Raw genomic sequence first — 18,560 nt, 5'->3', positions numbered from 1 at the left:
CAGCAGTTGTTAACCTCCAACCAAAAGTACTTCACATCTTTCTCCAATGATTTAATATTGTTAAATGGAAAAAGAAAATGGGTCCATAACAGTTTTTTTAAGCAGCCCCCTGTTGCACCTCTATTTTTTTCCACTTATAAGGTGAAATGTGTTCCACTTGAAGGTTTTGGGCCAAAGGCATAACATTAGCGGCATAGTGGTCTTACCTCTGCCAATGATGACTTTCTGTTTTCTGTGTGGTGCTTGTTTTTTTGTGCTTCTCTCACTGTGTGTGCGTGTGTAATAGTACAGAGAGACTTTAAGAGCAGAAATAGGGTGTATGTGCATGTAAGTGTGTGTCAGGGCAACAGAGGGGTGAGTGTGTTCACAGAGTGGGTGGGGTGGTGTGAAGCTGTTGATCTTGAGCTTCAGTCTTAAACAAATTGGCCATTCCTCTGTGGGAACTGGGAATGTAGTCACACAGGGAAGGTCAGCCTGCTCTGTGTCAGATTCTCTAAATTTCTCCAATAGCTAATTATCTCCCTGAGTGCCAGAGGAGAGGTTTGGAAAAGCTTTTGGGGTTTTTTTAGTTTTTTTTCTGAAGCCCCTCCACACACTCCCTTTGTTGCTACATTCTCCCAAGCTGACTCTGAAAAGTTTAATCTTGATAGGTTAGCTGAGGGCTGCATTAACACATAGGTAATAACAGTTTTTTTTTATTATTATCTTGAATGCTACAATGAAACCCCAAAAATAATTAAATGTACTCTCCAACTGCAGTTCTGACATAGAAGTGTTTTGATGCTCAAATCTTGCAATGAACTGGAAAAGTCTCATTCTACATCTTCATCTGCATTGCTTTATACTGAACAAAACTTATTTTACTGCATGCATATGATGCAGTGCTATTACTGAGGTCCAGCAACCTTTAGCATCTGCAAGCAAAGATTAAAATGACAACAAAAAAAAAAAAATTCTCACTGCCTTGACTTGATGAAAGGTTGCATTACCTCCTGCAGGCAGCTCCTCACAGTGCAGCCACATTATGAGCTGCCCGGCCTATAATGTGAATGCGATGACAGGAAGGTTGTCAGGTTGCTCCAATAGGCCACCAGGTGCTGAGCAGCAGTGGGTTAGAGTCTGGAGAAGCTTGTTTTCCATCTAAAACTACAGTCACACTATTTATCCTCTTGGCTGGTATGTAGAAATATCAAAAGCCCTTTTTGTGTATGTCCTAATAGAAAGAAGCAAAGGGCAATTGAAGAGCTAAATGATGTATTGTCTATGATGCTTCCTGTTGCATAAAACAAATCATTAGATCCAGGGTGGAGCTTCTATTGCCTTCAGAGATGATATAGTTGTTTATGGCACAGATTTGACAAGTTGTCGGAGACATTCATCAGACATTTTGGTTCAGATCGACACGTCATGTAGCTGATGCACGTTGGTTGGCTGTACATCCACAGTGTGATTGTTCCACTCCAGGTTCTGTCAAATTGAGATCTGATTTCTGTGAATGCTGTCTGGAGTAAAGTGAATGATTTGCATGTTCAAGAACCCAGTTTGATGTTGCGCTATGTGGCATGGTGCATCGTCCTTTATCCTTAATTGTTGGATTTGTAAAAAATGCAGGGATCAAGAAATACTAGAAATACAAGAAATACTCAAGAATAATTTTGAGCTAAATTTAAAAACAATTAAATAACGTGGTGTGTTGATTCCACTTGAAAATATTTTTACTCTCTCTATTGTTTTAAAATTTGAAAGCTTGGGATGGGTCTAACATCTTCTTGAACATTTATTCGCACATAGACATCGGTTACTTTTGTGACACAATAAATAAATCTAAATCTCCACGCTGACAATGTTCATCCAATTGTCCTAAATGCAGCAATATGATTACAGAAACTTTGTCTTTCATTTTCTTTTGGTTAATTTAAACTGTTTGAATTGTAGTGCATTGCAGCTTAAAATCAGATGTTTCAAGCGATCTCTCCTTCCTCATAGTTTTTTTTCTTTTGGATCTCTTTGATCTTTTTTCTCTGTCTTTTTTATTTTGTTTTGTCTTTTCTGTTTTAGTAATTATACATTTCTGTTGGCTTCATACCACAAGCTCGTGTCCCTTCTCTCATCTCCTCTCTCAGCCTCTGAAGGGATTCTGTTGTTGACACAAACTGAAAGAGGGGGACAGATCTTGTCAAGACCGTCTGGTCCGCAGCCAAGAAAGCCGTTAGTTTCTCATGCTCCCCCATCTCCTTCCCAACTTTTTTTCTTTTCCCTGAGAATGTCTTTCTTCTGAGTTTTTTTTATTTTTTTATGCTATCTCATCTATCTGAATCTAATTTTGCCTTTGTCAGTGCTCACCTGCAGCACGAGCGTGAGAAAGTGCCCTTTGAGAGGGTACTTTAACGCAGCATAGGTCATCATTTTCATTGACCTTTTGCTGGTAATTATGTGCACAAAAAGCTGTTGATAGAGAGACAACAGTACTTTTTTTTTAGTTTTCAATAAATTAACTTGAGCTTTGTCATGGTTTCCTGCTGCTGGTGAAAGACAGCTGCTGTCTCGGAAGGAATTTTACATGACAATCGTTTTTTTTTTCTCATAATTTTTAAAATGGAGAGACTGTCTCTGGGGTTAGCAAAAAGAACAGCTGAGTTAATGGTGTTACTCAACTTTAGTTAATCAGTACAGTGCAATGAGGTCCTGAGACTGAGTGGAAAATACATAAAATTTCAACAAAATGAGAAGACTGCTGTTATGGTAAAGCGAGCAGCGATTATGTTTCAAGAACAAGAACGTCTTCTAGAGAAAAAAAAAAGCTTTGGCTGACAGAGCCGTCTTCCATTACCATCTAAGAGGTATTTACAAGCGCGATTACTGTGATTATTATTTCAACAATACCCGGCAATGCTCTTTCATGGGCTGCCAGCCGGAGCAAGGACAGGGAGGGCCTGCCAACCTTGTCAACCTGGGAATTTGTCTCGCAGCTCCATAGGACATAGGAAAGAGGAACGGAATAAGCCAAAAAAAGAAACACCATGGCAGAAGTAAAGAAAAGGAGATCGGGTTCAAAAAGGCATTTGCCTTTCTACAGGGTCACAAGATGCCATCCTTCTAAAATGTCTTTGACCTTCGTTCTTCTTTCTCTGCAGCCCCCACGGAGCCTTTGCTGTGCAAATTCGCAGACGGAGGGCAGAAGAAACGTCAAAGCCAGAGCAAGTATCCTCAGAATGGGAGACCGTGGCACAGAGAAGGGGAGGTAAGATTTTGGGACAGTACAACCTTTACTCTTGCTCACTGAGAGGAAATCCTCAATGCTGAGTGACCCTAAGCTTTTCCCACATCTGTAGAGTTGAGCCTTAGGAGGAATGAATGTAAAGAAATGGAATCATTACATCTATTATATCTTTTCTGTAGCTGTCCACAAATGGCTACGGTACAATGTAATGCTTCAGTAGCTGATGGGTCAAAAGAGCTCCATGGTTTGGTCATTAATGTCATCATGACATGTGTGAAACAAGGACAGTTTCAGGAAGAAACAAGCAATGAGGCTTGTGATAATTACATTCATCAAATAATACCAATGTATTCTCTTTTCATTTAACTGTATTTTTAGTGAATTTATTACTACCTTTATAAAAACAGTTCATCCAAATCCACAGATTAGGCTAAAGGCTCCAATAATATGAGTAAGCTGTCAAATCAACACCCTCGTGCTGTGCTCTATAACCACAGACAGAATCCCTGAAACTTCTTTGTGGGATTTTTTTCAAGTGTTGTTGGTGTGTTTATGCTGACATATGAAGAGTTTTACAAGAAACCACATTTCATTCACAAGAAAAACAAAACTATTTGCATTAAAAAATTACAATAATACATGTCGAGATTTACTGCTGTAAATACAGGCCTTTCAAAAACCCAAATAAGTTTCTGTCACATCTAGTGTTTTTGAAAACAGAAATGACTTGCCATTTGTGTCCATTTCAAGATATGAATGTAGTATGACGAAAAATAGAAATAAATAGCCAGTTGAACTGACCCTGAATGTACATGAGCTGTCATGTAAATTGAACCTCTAGCCAGATGCCTCACTGAACACGCATTCCCTCCATACATCAGAATGGCAAGAAACCCAAAACCAGATACAGTGTGATAACATGCAAGGTTAGTGCTAACAACTATCTATACTGGAAAGGACGTGTAGAGGACACAGGGTAAGGGAGCCTTTAAACTGGAATATATCGATGAGGAAGAATGTGAGCATATACATAAACCCAGAACACACGTTTAGAGAGGCTGACAGTTATGCTGAAGCAGCAGGGAGATGAAATGTTTGTCCTTCAGAAAACAGTCTCTACGTCTGCATTTGCTGTTGGACTGTAAATTGGTCTCTGTGTCTCTCTCAGTGCTTCATCACATGATTAACTGCACCGAACACATCCAGTCAATTTTGGACTGATTTTCTTTATGGTAGAACAATTTTACACAAGAACTTTTGATGGATTTTAAAGATGATATCTGTATGTTGAGACTTTAATTTATAATGGGATTTTTCTGATCCTCATAGGGTCAAACATTCCCACCACTGCATACATTTCACTGAACGTTGGACCTAAACTACATCGTTTTTGCAGCCATCAACAAGCTTCTGGTATAAATATTGCTGAATATTTAGACATTCATCCAAATGGTTAAAATTAATGGAGTTAATGATGCTTCTCTAGCAAGACCACTGGAACACTGTTCTTTGGCTTGAAAGAATGACATTTGCTCCTGCAGTCATACTTCTATTATAATATTTCTTCAGAGAGCATTTCAGCAGTTGCAGATTGATTTTATAGCAGAATGCTTGTGTGTTTACATCATTTTGTTCAAGAGCAATATCAGAAGTGATCCAGATTTTTCCAGTTCACGGAAGGCCAGAAATGTGGTGGTTCCTGAACAACCTAACCAGTTATCTTTCATCTGAGGTCGACTGTTTGTGTAATGGTCCCAGAAGTCAGCACAGGCCAGATACATCTTATTAACATGTCATTCACTACAACTGTTAAAATGAATGGTTCTGCATACCACAGCAGTTCAGAAATTATTTCGAAGTACTGAAGCAGCTTGTGTAAATCTACAATTTTCCTCGGAAAGTTCTTGCACTTTGTATTTGTTCCAAGTATGGGTCAACCCAATATGATGTCAAATAAATCATTTTTTTTAAGTTTCCAAAGAGAAAATATAAAAAGTTTCTCTTTTTTTAAGAGAAAAATGTGAAACAACAAAAAGAACTCTTTGTTTGAGCTCTACAAGGTCCCTGCAAACCTTTAACATACTCCTCAGTTTGTTTGGAAGAATTTAAACTTTTCATCATGTAAAGAGGCTCTGCTTTAAGTTACCCTTTTGTAGGACGCGCAAGGTGATTAAAGTAGAGCTTGTCCAGGATGGTGCACTCTGACGCAATTTACTGTAGCTATGGGAAGTTTCATCAAACTTCAAGACAAAAAAAAATGTTCACCTAGTTTCTATAAACATACAGAGACCAGAGGGGAAACAAGAACGACCAGGGAGAAATAACAGAAACCCAGAGTTTGTGCATAGATCTGAGTTCAGCCAAAGGCTGAGCTGAACAAAAAATACACTGAAGCACAGTATCATAAGCTAGCTAGCTTGAAGCTTAATTCAAATGTACACTGAAGACCCATTTAAACATCAAGTTTAAAATCTCAGAGCAGGGATTTGGGTCTCAGTTCAAAATATTTTCATGTTCTCTATTCCTGGTAGATATCTCAGCTTCCCCTCTGGTAGCCTTTACTCACATTGTTTCACATTACTTTGCCTTTTCACAAAATGCTGTGTCGAAGTTCAAGGACCAAGTGTGGGGAGAGAAATCTGTTGCCAAAAGCTTATATTTTTATGCTGGTTGGTTGCACAAGATCCATACCTGTGCTTCGTATTATTTTAGAGCGAAATGAACAGTGCTTTGGAAAAGCATTCTTCAGCTTTTCTCCTATTTTGCTACATTACAACCACAAAATAAAATCTCTTCTTTTATTGAGGATTTCAAGTTCAACACATTGCAGCTCATAACTGCAAAGCAGAAATAAAAACTGTGCATGGCAGAACACGACCATAAACACATAGCTTGACCTACTGTGAAATAGTTCTGATCAAAGTATAATTATGTATTAGAATAGCCTAGCCAATGCAAAAACCTACATAAGTCAGGGATATGTGTCAGTACTTGAAATTAACCCATAATCAGACATTATACATGTTATCTCACTGAGCTTGGGAAGAATGGAAAAAAATAATTCCACATTTACATGTGCAAAGCTGGTAGTAGACGTAAACAAAACAGAAACGGTGCATCTGTAGTTTCAGCAAAAGGAGGCCTTAAAAAGTATTGCACCGTTTTAAAACCCATAAATTATGTTAAGGTTTATGGTTTTAATGTGACAATGTACAAAAAAGTCCTTGAAAACTACTTTAGAAGCTTTTTTTACACAATGTCCGCTCACCTTATTTAGCACAAGGGGCTAATAATAGATGTGCCCACTCAACATGGTGCAGAATGTGTTAATGAATCTCACAGGGAGAAGGCGCTTCAGGTGGGTCAGTTGACCTTCAAAGGTGAGAAGATTTGCATGCACCTTGTTCCAAGTATGTGGTCATGACCTGTTCCACAGGCAGTCAACTCTAACTACATACTTAACACTTCTTTAATATATTTGCATCTGTATTGAAGGCTTCAACTGGACCTCCAATGATGGCGTTATTGCTGGTGCTGAGTGATGCATATTTGGTATTATTGTGGTATAATTTCAGGCATGTAAAAGTTTAACAAGCTTTAGTTTTAGTCTTGTGTGAATAATAAAGTATCTCTGGTGTCATCTCATGACCCTTTATTGAAGTAGTTAACAGTAAATCCAAACTTCCAGATAAAAGGACTTTGAACTTCTTGTAAAAGCTTTGATATTTGAATTTATTCATTTATTTGTTCATTTTAACCTTTCTGCAAACAGCTTTTTAATGCATAGGTCTGTTAATAAAGCCAGATAAGCAGAGATGAACATATTTTAATCTCCTTTCAGGTATATTGTGTTTTGAAACTGAGTAACTGGATTCCCAAAAGACTCAGATTAACACCATCGAGAGTTATTTCTGTCTTTCTAACTGTAAATTAAAAAAGGGTTACCACATTTGTGTATTTGTGTCAACTATTGTTTTTTGTAACACTCATTCAGCCATCAGTAGTTACCAAAGTTTCAACTTAAATAAGATTGTGCCTTCTATGGGACGTCTTGATCAGCTGCTTTCACTTGATCTTTTAAAGAGCGACTATTTGTATTTGTTAGTCCTGTCAACTTCTCAATTCCTATAGAAAGAAATTTTGCATGTTTATGTGTTGTGAGATTTCACCAAAATGTCCTTAATTTTGTCAATGTCCTCATGAGATCAGGCTTGGCCTGTTGCCTCTAACACCTTTGCGGAGGCAGATTTAACTACAACTGACCCTCTGTGATACGATGCCCAAGGCCGACTCAAAGGACGCTATGCGAGGATTTCCCAGCCTCTAGACATGATGCTATGATACTGGAAAGTGCTGCCAGTGATTGACGCCTGGTTGAAGGACAGAAATGTTTTGCCATATCAGTGGGTTGTTTATACCACTGACCACAGAGATTTCAAGGTCACTGAATGCACCGTTTGATCTGCAATCTATTTTTTTCCCCTCTTTTTTTCTCTAACCCAACTATCCCACACAGAGATGAGGAGCAAATTTAAAAGGTTTAAACTGGTGGACTGATACAAACATTTAGCTACATATTAAACCTCTTCCATGTTTCATGTTGGTATTAATTTTGGTGAATTATGCAGATTTTTACATCTGCATTGGGTTTTGTACCAGCCTTGTCACTATTGAAGACGTGATCTAGTTGAATCAAAAGAATTTGAATGGGATAATGAATAGAATGTTATTCACCCGACGGTCATTGATCAGGTGGAAGACGGGCTATTACATGTCTGTCTGTTTATCAGAACTGGAGACATTTCTCACCACGCATGCAGATGAATGGGAGAAAGAGTCCAAAGCATCAATCAGTCTCTTACGCCTCGTCTACCTGTACAGAATTTCCTGTGGCTTTTAACCCTCTCCAGGCAGGGGTTGCAGATTTGCAACAACTTAAACAGTCTTTTCAAGTAATTTGAGCCTGAGAGGGTTAAAAAAAAAACTTAACTCTTTCATTCTGCCTTTAAGTGCTTTCTGAACATGTTTCGCTTTTTTTCCCCTTTTTTCTTTTTTTTTTTACTTTCACTTTGTCTCCCTGCGTCTTCTTCCCTGTGTTTGAAGTCTTCCCAGACCCCACAGCAACATATGGAGAGAGAAAGAGCAAGTGACTCACTGAGACGGAGACAGAGAAACAGAGAGGGAACACATTGCACGATCAGTCAGGAGTTGCAAGGGGTTGAGTGCTGCAGGGTGGCTGGTGGCAAGGATTGAGAAATATGACAGATTTTCTTGTAAACTACCCAATGTGGGAGCCTAGAAAGTGCTGTCTCTCGCCGGCTCATGCTGACAAACATATTAGTCACTGCAATTTTTTTTTTTTGAAAACACACGCAAGCTCTGTAGGTGCCCATCCCTACCCCCAGTTTCACTCCTTCCCTGCATCTCACCAACACACACTTATTGAAAAAAAGAAAAAACTTTTCAAAGTCACACTTCTCAAGCAGCTACTCTTGGGGAATGTATGTAGATAAAAAAAAAAAAAACATCCGGCTTTTCTTTCTGTGTGAAAGTCTAGCAGATGTCCGTGTGTGTGTTTGCGTGTGTGTGTGTGTGTGTGTGTGTGTGTGTGTGTGTGTGTGTGTGTGTGTGTGTGTGTGTGTGTGTGTGTGTGTGTGTGTGTGTGTGTGTGTGTGTGTGGCCATCAGGCAGAAAAAGAACAGAAAGCAAATTGGTTTCTGAATGGAAAATACAAGCAGCCATAATGCCTCTGTGTATTCGGATACGGAGATTTTAGAAGTTACCAGCTCTAGTATATTTTTAATAATTCAAATTCTCTTGGGAGTATTAAAAAAATATGTTTTATTTTCCGAACATAGAGAGGAGGTTTGAAAACTGACAATAAACTGCTTCTTTTCCAAAAGTCACAGTGGTGGCTGAGCTCTGTTTGGTTATTTTATTTTATTCTATTCAGTTTTGAATCCATTCAGATACCTGAGCAGAGTAGCTGCCTCTTTTCCTCTTTTCCAGATGTACCAGCCTGCATCAGTAATCAGTTTGTAGCCCTGCAGAATTGCTGGTCAGGAGCTGTGGAAGTCATCAGCACATGGAAGGAAGCACAGCACCAAGGGGAGATATCAGCCTCGCCAAACAGCTGTTCATATCTGCTGCTGCTATTAGCACACATGTAAAGGCATGCTCACCAACAAAACATGTCCGCAGTCTCTTCATTTCAGACGGTGCCTTGCAAAAGTGTCATTGGGGCTTTTTCCCTCCTGTGCGCATTTAGACAAGGGAACATTTACCCATCCGCCCTGTAAAACTGAATGAAGAGCGTCTGAGAACAACTGCATTTTATTGCTACATGTTCTTAATATTTCTTGGTTAAATTTAGGTCTGGACATTGTCTGCTTTGACATAAACCATTCTTTTGACATGAGGGTTCTTGTGCAGCTACTAGTAGAATCATCATCCAAACTCGTCTTTTGCCGCCTCTATCAAATTTTATTCTACAGTTGTTCTGTATTTAGAACAGCGTCATGATGCTGCCAGCACCACCCCAGTTGTTGTGTGTTCAGAGTGATGTGCAATATTAGTTTTCGACCCCAAATAGTGTTTCTCTGTTTTCTGATGGGTTTTCTACTTTCCTTGTGGCAAAATAAACGTCTAGTGGTAGATAACTGCCTTAAAGTTTGTGACCTAAAAAATGGTCAAATGTCCAGTGGGTATGAACACTTTAACACAATATTATGATGACGCATACAAACTTTGAAAGAGATGTTTAACACTTAAATGTTTACTGAATGATGTAGCTAATCTTTTAAAATTAACAGCTACTGCATTCCTTTTGAATAACCTTTCCTTTTGAGTGGACATGCTAATACATTTTCACAGACAGACACAGAAAGCCACTTGATTACACCTCATCGGATCTGCTGGAGGGTCAGTGTTTTTGCTCATTCTGGTCATAGGATCACTGATTCCCCTGCTCTTTTGAGCTGCTGTTTCCTGAACTGTGTGTGCAGGTAGCCGGCAATATGAACAAGAGAGAATAGAAGTACAGGAAGAGGAGGAAATGGGGGTTCGAAGATGAGGAGGGGGTGGAGTGAAGAGTGAAGGAAGGAGAAAACAAGATGTTGAAGAAAAAGAAGTAGAGAGCACTAAGTGAGGGAGAAGATAGCCAAAAAAGTGTGTGTGTGTGTGTGTGTGTATTCTGATGAAATCTGCCATCCTCAGCAGCCTCCTGTTAAAAGAAATCGGATTAGCTCTCCTCCGGGAGGGAGCCTTCAGGAATGCAGATGAAGGATTGCGGCACAGGTTCCTCTCCTGGACTCTAAAATGCCCTTAGCCACACACACACCTTCTCCATCTCCCTTTTTCCTCTAAAAGGCATGTCTTCATTTCCTCCTATTCATAAAAGCATAATTGTATGTTATTTAAGAAGAAAAAGAGTGTCTTCGATTGTAATTCAGTTTGCCTTATTGACCGAGTGAAGTTCCACCTCAACTTTGGCACTTGTCAATTTTTCCGAATTTAAACGAGCTGATAGGAGTTTGATGTAATTCATTTTTAGCATAAAGAATCGGGCTTAGATGTAATAAATGTGCAGCTGCAAATAATCTATGTGACATTGGCAACTATTGACAGCTTCTGCTTCAGTCTGAAAGGTTAGCAGCTTTCAACAGTTTGTCATGTGTTATGTGGCCAATCTGCCTGTCGATCTCCCGCTCCTGCCTTCCCTCATTCGAGAACAAGATCCCAAGTTACTTAAACTCCTCCACATGGGGCAGGACACTCCCAACCCCCACGCCTGACCCGGAGAAGGGCACCCTACCCTTTTTCGGCTCAGGACCGTGGCCTCGAATTTGGAGGCACTGATCCTCGTCCCGGCCGCTTTACACTCGGCTACGAACCGCTCCAGCGAGAGCTTCAGATCACGTCCTGATGAAGCCAATAGGACCACATCATCCACAAAAAGCAGAGAAACGGATCCCCTCAACACCTTGGCTGTGCCTAGAAATTCTGTCCATGAAAGTCATGAACAGAATCGGTGACAAAGGGCAGCCTTGGCGGAATCCAACTCTCACCGGAAACGAGCCAGACTTACTTATAAATTTGTAGTATATTTAATATTCACACCGTTACGCAGTGATTTGTCCAATAAGGCGGCAAAACAGGGGACACTTATAGACTGTAACCCTAGATATAGATGAGGAAGCACTCCATAATAATTAATGGTAATTGGCCACAGTGGTGAGTGATTGTTTGTGACAAAAACTTAAAGAAAAAGCTACAATTTTGACACTATTTTGCCATAATGCAATTTCTACTCAATATCAGCACAAGTCTGTTTGGAAACTTTATCACCAACTTAAATTGAATTATAGGGCAGCACAGCAGAATAACAGCATAAAGCATCTGTGAATTAAAAGTCTCCAGTGCAAAAAAAAAAAAAAAAAGAACAAGTTGTTGCTGTTGCTAATTACTCTGGGCAAATGTGCAGATCGTTGTCCTAAACTTTAATGGAATAATTTCCATGGATGCCAGCAGATGTTTTGGACTGACAGAGGTCCTATAAAACCCAAAAGTCGCAGTACAACAATACATTTCTTTTACTTGAGGAACTTTATGCTCACAAATACTAACCGCAGTGCTGTTTCCAATGGAGCCGTTTGTTGCATCTGGACCATGTAATGATGTGTCTTTGTTCTTTATAGTCTTAAGTTGTTCCTTCTTTAGATCTAAGATTCCAGTTGTTCCAAGAGACAAGTTTTTGTGTGTGTGTGCGTGTGTGTGTGTGTCTGTGTGTGTGCGTGCGTGTGTGTGTGTGTGTGAGGAAAATTACATCCTCTTTGCTTATTGACCTTCAAAAATCTCATCAAAATGCTTTTCCTGCAAAGAACATCAATGGGGAAAGTAAGAATAGCAACTCCTTCCTTTATTGTTTCGCATGCCACACCACTTCCGGTCTAGAAACATGAGCTCCTCGCTCACTTGTGAGAACAATATCTAAGGTTGTAATTGGACAAGCACCATCATACACACACACATGTGTATATTCAATAGAGGTCTCTGGAAAAGGCTTTTTTTGTGTGTCAGAAAAGTGCATTTTAACGTCACTTCTCTGCTTGGACAAACGCAGATTATGATTTAGTTTTGCTTCATACTGTTACGGTTTAATGATTTTCTGTCTCCTGAAACATACTTGTAGATTAATCAATGTAATCGACTTGGATAAGTCAGAAATCCCATTACTTCTGCAGTAACAGCTGATAAACTGAAGAGGTTAATAGCCTAACAGTTGAGCAAAATAATTATTCAAATATCAGATAAATTTTTGAACGTTTTCCTGACATCCTTTCTCTCTTTCAGACTGGCATGGCGTTAACGTACGATCCTGCTGCAATGCAGAATGGGTAAGAAGTCTATCTTTGGCACCAACTAATGCACTCTCCCTTCCTGGCTCATAGAAACCAAGTCAATATCACTGTCATACATAAAGATTAATGTAGTGTCTGCACTTTGTTACGGTTTGATTAGGGAAATCTATACAGACTCCAGGTATTGGTTTTCGGTAGTTGTGTTGGATGAGAGATGTGGGGCATAGAGGGGGAAGCTGTGTGAGCCTTCCTGTGTGTGTTTACTTGTTTGTGTCTTCATGTGTGCTTTTGGTCTTTATGTCATGAATTAATGGTAATCCGGAAATAAATGTCCAGAGCGACATATTTAGTTTTCCAAGTTCCTCTGAGACAGGAAAGAGCATGCTGAGCCCACCAGCCCTCTGTCTACCCCTGACCTCAGTCATTCACAGGAAACTCTTCACTCCCACTTCCTAAACCACTTATCCCCCAGCGACCACAAGTCAATCTCAACCAGCAGCCTACACAAACAGCGCCACTCACTTTACACAGCCTGCAATGTAAACGCTCTGTCTGATGGAGCTCTGCAGGCTTGTAATCCCACGGATATATTTTGTGGGAAAGTAATATTTACATTTTCAGACAATCCAGTTTGCATTTATTCAGTCTGCAGAAAAAGTGAACTAACAGAGCAATCAGCTTGGTATCATCCAGCAGAAATGTAAAATTGAGGAAGAAATGTTTTCACAGACAGATGCAGTATTGTTCTAGTGTATACTCGCATGACTATGTCAAAGGATCAGAATTGATCATATTTTCTTCCATTGTAGTGTCTGCAATATATGCAAACTACCCCTGATTTCTTTATCAGTGGACCTGCATGCTTTCTAAAGGTCTTTAAAATATTTTCTTAAAAACAAAACTGGGAGATCCAATATTCTTGGGAATCAACATGTTTGCGCCAAAATACACTTTTCACAGATTGTTTTCTTTTTCTTTCTTAATTCAACTTAACAAAAGGGAACAAATTCTGTCTTTGGACAAACTTGTGGTTAACTAATGAGCAGGTCCAAGATTGACACAGTTTTAAAGCTTTGATCACTCTGGCAGGCTCTGTGACATGTGATTTAAAATACTCTAAACCATAGGAATGTTATGTTGGAGCATTTTTGTGGGTTTGGATTCTAAGGACAATAAAATCAGTGTTTTGGAGTGGTCATTGAAAAGCTCTAATCCCAGTTCACTAGTGAACCTCCAGACAGAGCTGAAAACAAATGTTTATTGGCTGCTCTTCCATTTGATAGCACAACACCTTGGTAGAAACACATCTGCAATGACCTAAAAGAAGCATATTTTTGCAGCCAATTACTTTGGAAGATTTATAATGTAAATCCGTCCCGATGTGCAATTTGTACATGTAGATAGGAATGAATGTGCAAAGCCTGTTTTGCAACACTAGAACTTGGATAATCAGTGAGATGGAATGAATGAAATCATCTGTATAGTGGTATTCTGGGGTCAGACGTGAGGCCATCTGTCAGACAGCTGAGATTTGTCCAGAACTGGGCCATGCAACAGAGCAATGATCCCAAAAATCAAAACAAATGGCAGGAAAAGAAAAGCATCTTATTGTTCCAGTGACTTGAAGTTCAGACATCAGTCTGATTTAAAAGGTTTGGCTGAAGTCACAAGAGAGCAGTGGATAACCAAATGTCTTTCAAGATCAATAATGCAAAACTATAAATAAGTGTTCTTCAATTCTTTCATAACAATATCAGAGACAAATAAGATCATAGAAAACACGACTGCTGCACCGTTAATGTGATTCAGGTAAGGGTAAGATACTGTCTGTAAAGCTGTTGAGTGTATCAAGAATTTGGGGTTAATTTTAGAATATTAGCACATAATTTAACACATTTCAAATGACTTTTTGATAACATGTGATCTAACTATTTGGCTGTCTCTTGCACATGTAATTTGGGTGTCAAGTTATCAAGTAATTATTATAAGTGAGTCTGAAAACATTTTAGCAAATGATGTTCTGATCTTTAGTTACAGACCATGCACAAACCGACTAATTTTGTTTGCCTAGACAAGAGCCATTTAAATATAATTTGTTATGCTCCATACTGTTTTTATTTTGTGGCCTTGAGGAAACGAGATAAAACACGAAAATAAATAAACCTGCAGTTTTATGGATGTGTTTAGCTCAGGAACAAAACGTTGCAGCGCATTTATGTTACTTTTACATAAGAGGTATTTGTTTAAACTTTTTAAAAAGACACTGGTTAATATATATTGTCACACTAAATGATGGCAAAATTTTATTTGATCCATTCAGATGCACTGATTTCAACATAATTTTATGATTGAAACAAGAATAACAATATTGCATTCTGACTTCAACTACAAGATTGAGTGTTTATATGTCTCATACAAACCTATGCATGCATTTTTGTTTCCAACACTGAGAATGGTCTCTGTTCTCACTGAAATTGTCTAAGCACTACCTTAACTGAGAGCGTAGCAACAGGAGAAAAGGGTAGGTGTTAGATTAGGTAGGTTTGGAGAAGTTTAAGAAGAAAATCTCCTTTTCTAAACAGCCTGACATAACGATTCAGGCTTTCTCAATGTTTTCTGACTGAACCACATGACTTCGAGCAGACGAGGACAAAGAAGATCACATCTTGCTGTACATTACCTTGTTTTAAGAAAACCAAATACAGTAAACCCCTTCCTGTTTGCGGTTCAGTATTCTTGGAAAACATGTCTATTTGTGAAAATATTCAACAGAAAATTCAGAATGGGAAGCTGAAAAACTCAGTTGCAATCTTGCTGGTTTTTGGAAAAGAGTCAATCCAGAAACACAATTTATTTTACTTTTTGCTGATTGGCAGTTCCCCCAGGAGCAGGAATAAGGAAGATTGTAGATATTAGCTTCCTAAAATGGTTTCCACTGTGAATATCGATGCATATTAAGGTATAATTGGTATTTGAGCTGTTAAAGCTGGTAGTTAAATGTTATTAGGGGATCCGATGTAAACCATTTTAGTACAAATACTAAAAATAGTCAACAATTAGATCCTCTGTATGCAAAAGTATTCTGGAGTCAAATGTCAGTTACACTGAAGTTTGCGAAACTGGGTCATCAACAGGAAAATGATCCAAAACGCAGCTGCACAACTACAACAGAATGGCTGAAAAGAAATCAATCGAGGGGATCCAGTGTCGTAGTGAAAATACAAACCACAACCTGATTCAAATGCTGCGATAGAACCAGAAAAGTTTTGTGTCCAAAACTCAATGCACAATATGATTGTGGGTCTGTATAAACAAAAATAAAGAATTACAAACGTTACTGTCAGGTAGCGCCAAAGTTTAACATCTTTGCACTATTCCATTAATGTCAATTTTTTTTTTCATAATTGAGGAATAATTTAACTGAAGTATTTTCTGCAGTCTCAATTTTAACTTTGTAAATCACTGCATTTTTCTATTATATTACATGTCGTAATTAGGACAGCTTTTGCTTGGTTTTAACTTTTTCCATTTTGGCTCCTTTTGTTCTCTTCTCAGTTTCTACTCCTCGCCTTACAGCATCGCCACCAACCGCATGATCGCACAGACCTCCATCACGCCTTTCATTGCTGCTTCCCCTGTTTCCACATATCAGGTAGGTCATAATGTGCCACTTTATGGTGGATCGCTGCCTGCATGCGCTATTGAGAAGTTTTCTTTGTGTGCGGGGATGTTAGAAAGGAAATGAGCTGCAAACAGCATGAGGTCCTCTTCTCTCCTCTGGTTGTTTCTCTCCACTGTCCAAGCTGTGCTTGTTGTGTGCATGGGAATCACAAGACGCATGAGAAAATAACCAACATAAAAATTGGCATCAAGAAAAGGCTGATAAAGGAGAGAACAAAAAAAACTTGCCCATCCACAGTGTAATAATTTTCCATTTATATATTGTTTTAATGTAATTCTCTTTGGTGTGCCATAAAAATCATTTTTTTAAAACTATTCATTAAATGATCTCTTTCACATAATTAGATTTACATGATTTCTGTGTATTTATTATAATTTTAGATTTCTTTAGAAAGCCTCTTAAAGAATTGCAAGATTCCATTATTACTGTTTAACAATAATTTGCAATTAATTTGAAGCTTTCTGAATTTAAAAAGGAGCAAAATCAGATCCTTCATGTTAGAAGGACTTTTACATTTAATCACTCAGTCAAACATTTTGATTGTAGCAGCTGACAATCCTAAATACTTGAGATTCTTGGTGCATGTTTGCAAATTTTGCTTTAAGTAGAGCTGAAATCCTATGAGGACATGGAGGAAGCATCTGAGGGAAATCTGTGCTTGTTGGTGAAATTGTGAAAAGTATCTAGTATCCTCCCATTCAGTTGTCTGACTTCTCTATGTGCTCTCTGCTGCTGCTTTTTTCATTTTATTTTATTTTCTCTACCTTCACCACAATCGCCTCCTCTTTCAGAGTAAATTTTCCACATTCCCCGTGGCTGTGATGTGTGGAGTAATGCAACAGAACAGAACAGGAACGTGAAAATTGGCTTTGTGATATGCTGGGAGCATCAACCATTTCCCGTCGCTGCACATTTCATGCAACACCCTTTTTCCTAAATCTAAACATGAGGAGGCCCCACCGCCATGCCCTTTCGCTCTGATGCTATCATTTGACATCGGCTCTGTTTGGTATGCAAGGACAGACGGATGAGAACCCAGAACAAGAGAAAGGAGATAAAGGAGAGGTGGGAGCGTTTTAGAGGAAGATAAGTTGGGAGAGGAGGAAGGATTGCTCAGGTGGCAGCGATGGCAGTGCTTCGGTGGGTGGGCAGAGGGAAAGGTGTTCTTGAAGGTTGCTGTGCTCGTCTTTGATGCACGGCTGATTAAAACTGCGGTCCAGTACCTGCGGTGTAGGGGGAGCGGAAGGGGGGAAAGCGGGCCATGGCACGTCTCTAATCCGCTCTCGGAAGGCTTCCCAAATTGATTTATCAAAAACAATGGCCAGGCTTTTGAGGAATATTAATCCTCACAGTTTCAATATCGGCCAGCTCTGCCACCGCTCCTTGTAATATTGCCCTTCAGCCAGGCATGGCGGGAAGGTGAGTCCTTCATCTTCTGCTAAAGTACAAAGAGACGCAGCAAGAAGAAAAGGGAAAAGAGACAGGGCATGCAGTTATAGGCAACATGGCAAACAAAAGGAAATCATTTCATTTTATGATGAAAAGTATTACCTTTTGTAATGAAAATCTCTAGGTGCATAGATGTTATGGCATTTGCAATTCTGTCTTTTATGTTTCTGTTGAGGTGATTCTTATTTTCAGCAGCATTTATCAAATCAGCAAATGGCCCATACAGCTCCGACAGCAAGGCTCTGGTGTTCCTGTAAAACTGCCGTCTGTGGGCTTCAGCGATGACTGGCTTTGTAAGACGGAAAAAAAAACACTTTGATGATGCACATGACAGGAGCCGGTCCAGACCAGATCACTACCAAGATTTCAGCTGTAGTGTCGCCAGTCAGCCATAGCCTGGTTTCCATCACCGGCTCTACAGACCGCTTCACTGGCTGACTAAATATGTGGCTGGCTGTTTGAGAGCATAGCTGGCTGCTTCACTAACTAGCTACCTGGCAGGCTGTTTGGCTTTATATGTGACTGGTTGGATGGGCTGCCAACTGGCTAACCACGCTACTGAACACCCGACTGACCAGCTTTTTGGTTTATTGGCCCTTTTAAATTGTAAAACAAGCTGTGAAGTTCAGCCAGGGGTTGGGTGCTCTCTTAGATGGAGCACATTTTGCCATTCATATTGACTGAACCCGGGGTGGTTGTATGACTGCACCCCAGTAACTCCTGTAATATAGAAGCGAAGCCACTTTGTTTGAGCTCGGTTTATAAAAGTAAAACCAGTTACTGAATCTTCATAAATAAATGTGGGAAAACTTGATGTGTAAAGGGGGCACATGCCATTATCTTCACCTGT

The 18,560-nt window shown here is 39.4% G+C and overlaps 1 protein-coding gene across 6 annotated transcripts in view; it reads left to right on the top strand.

Moving 5' to 3' along the window:
- rbms3 (RNA binding motif, single stranded interacting protein) overlaps positions 1–18,560 on the top strand; it is a 379,593-nt gene that overhangs the window by 328,048 nt on the left and 32,985 nt on the right. For all 6 annotated transcript variants that reach the window (XM_055053855.1, XM_055053854.1, XM_055053857.1 and 3 more), the window contains 3 exons: positions 3,135–3,241; positions 12,572–12,615; positions 16,135–16,231. In XM_055053855.1, the coding sequence (XP_054909830.1) occupies positions 3,135–3,241; positions 12,572–12,615; positions 16,135–16,231 (248 nt within the window). The remainder of the gene's footprint in view (positions 1–3,134; positions 3,242–12,571; positions 12,616–16,134; positions 16,232–18,560) is intronic.

This window comes from Poeciliopsis prolifica, unplaced genomic scaffold (genome assembly GCF_027474105.1).
Source record: "Poeciliopsis prolifica strain line A6 unplaced genomic scaffold, Auburn_PproV2 SCAFFOLD038, whole genome shotgun sequence".
Lineage (NCBI taxonomy): Eukaryota > Metazoa > Chordata > Actinopteri > Cyprinodontiformes > Poeciliidae > Poeciliopsis > Poeciliopsis prolifica.
The sequence above is the reverse complement of the archived record's forward strand: the minus strand, read 5'-3'. Positions and strand labels throughout refer to the sequence as shown.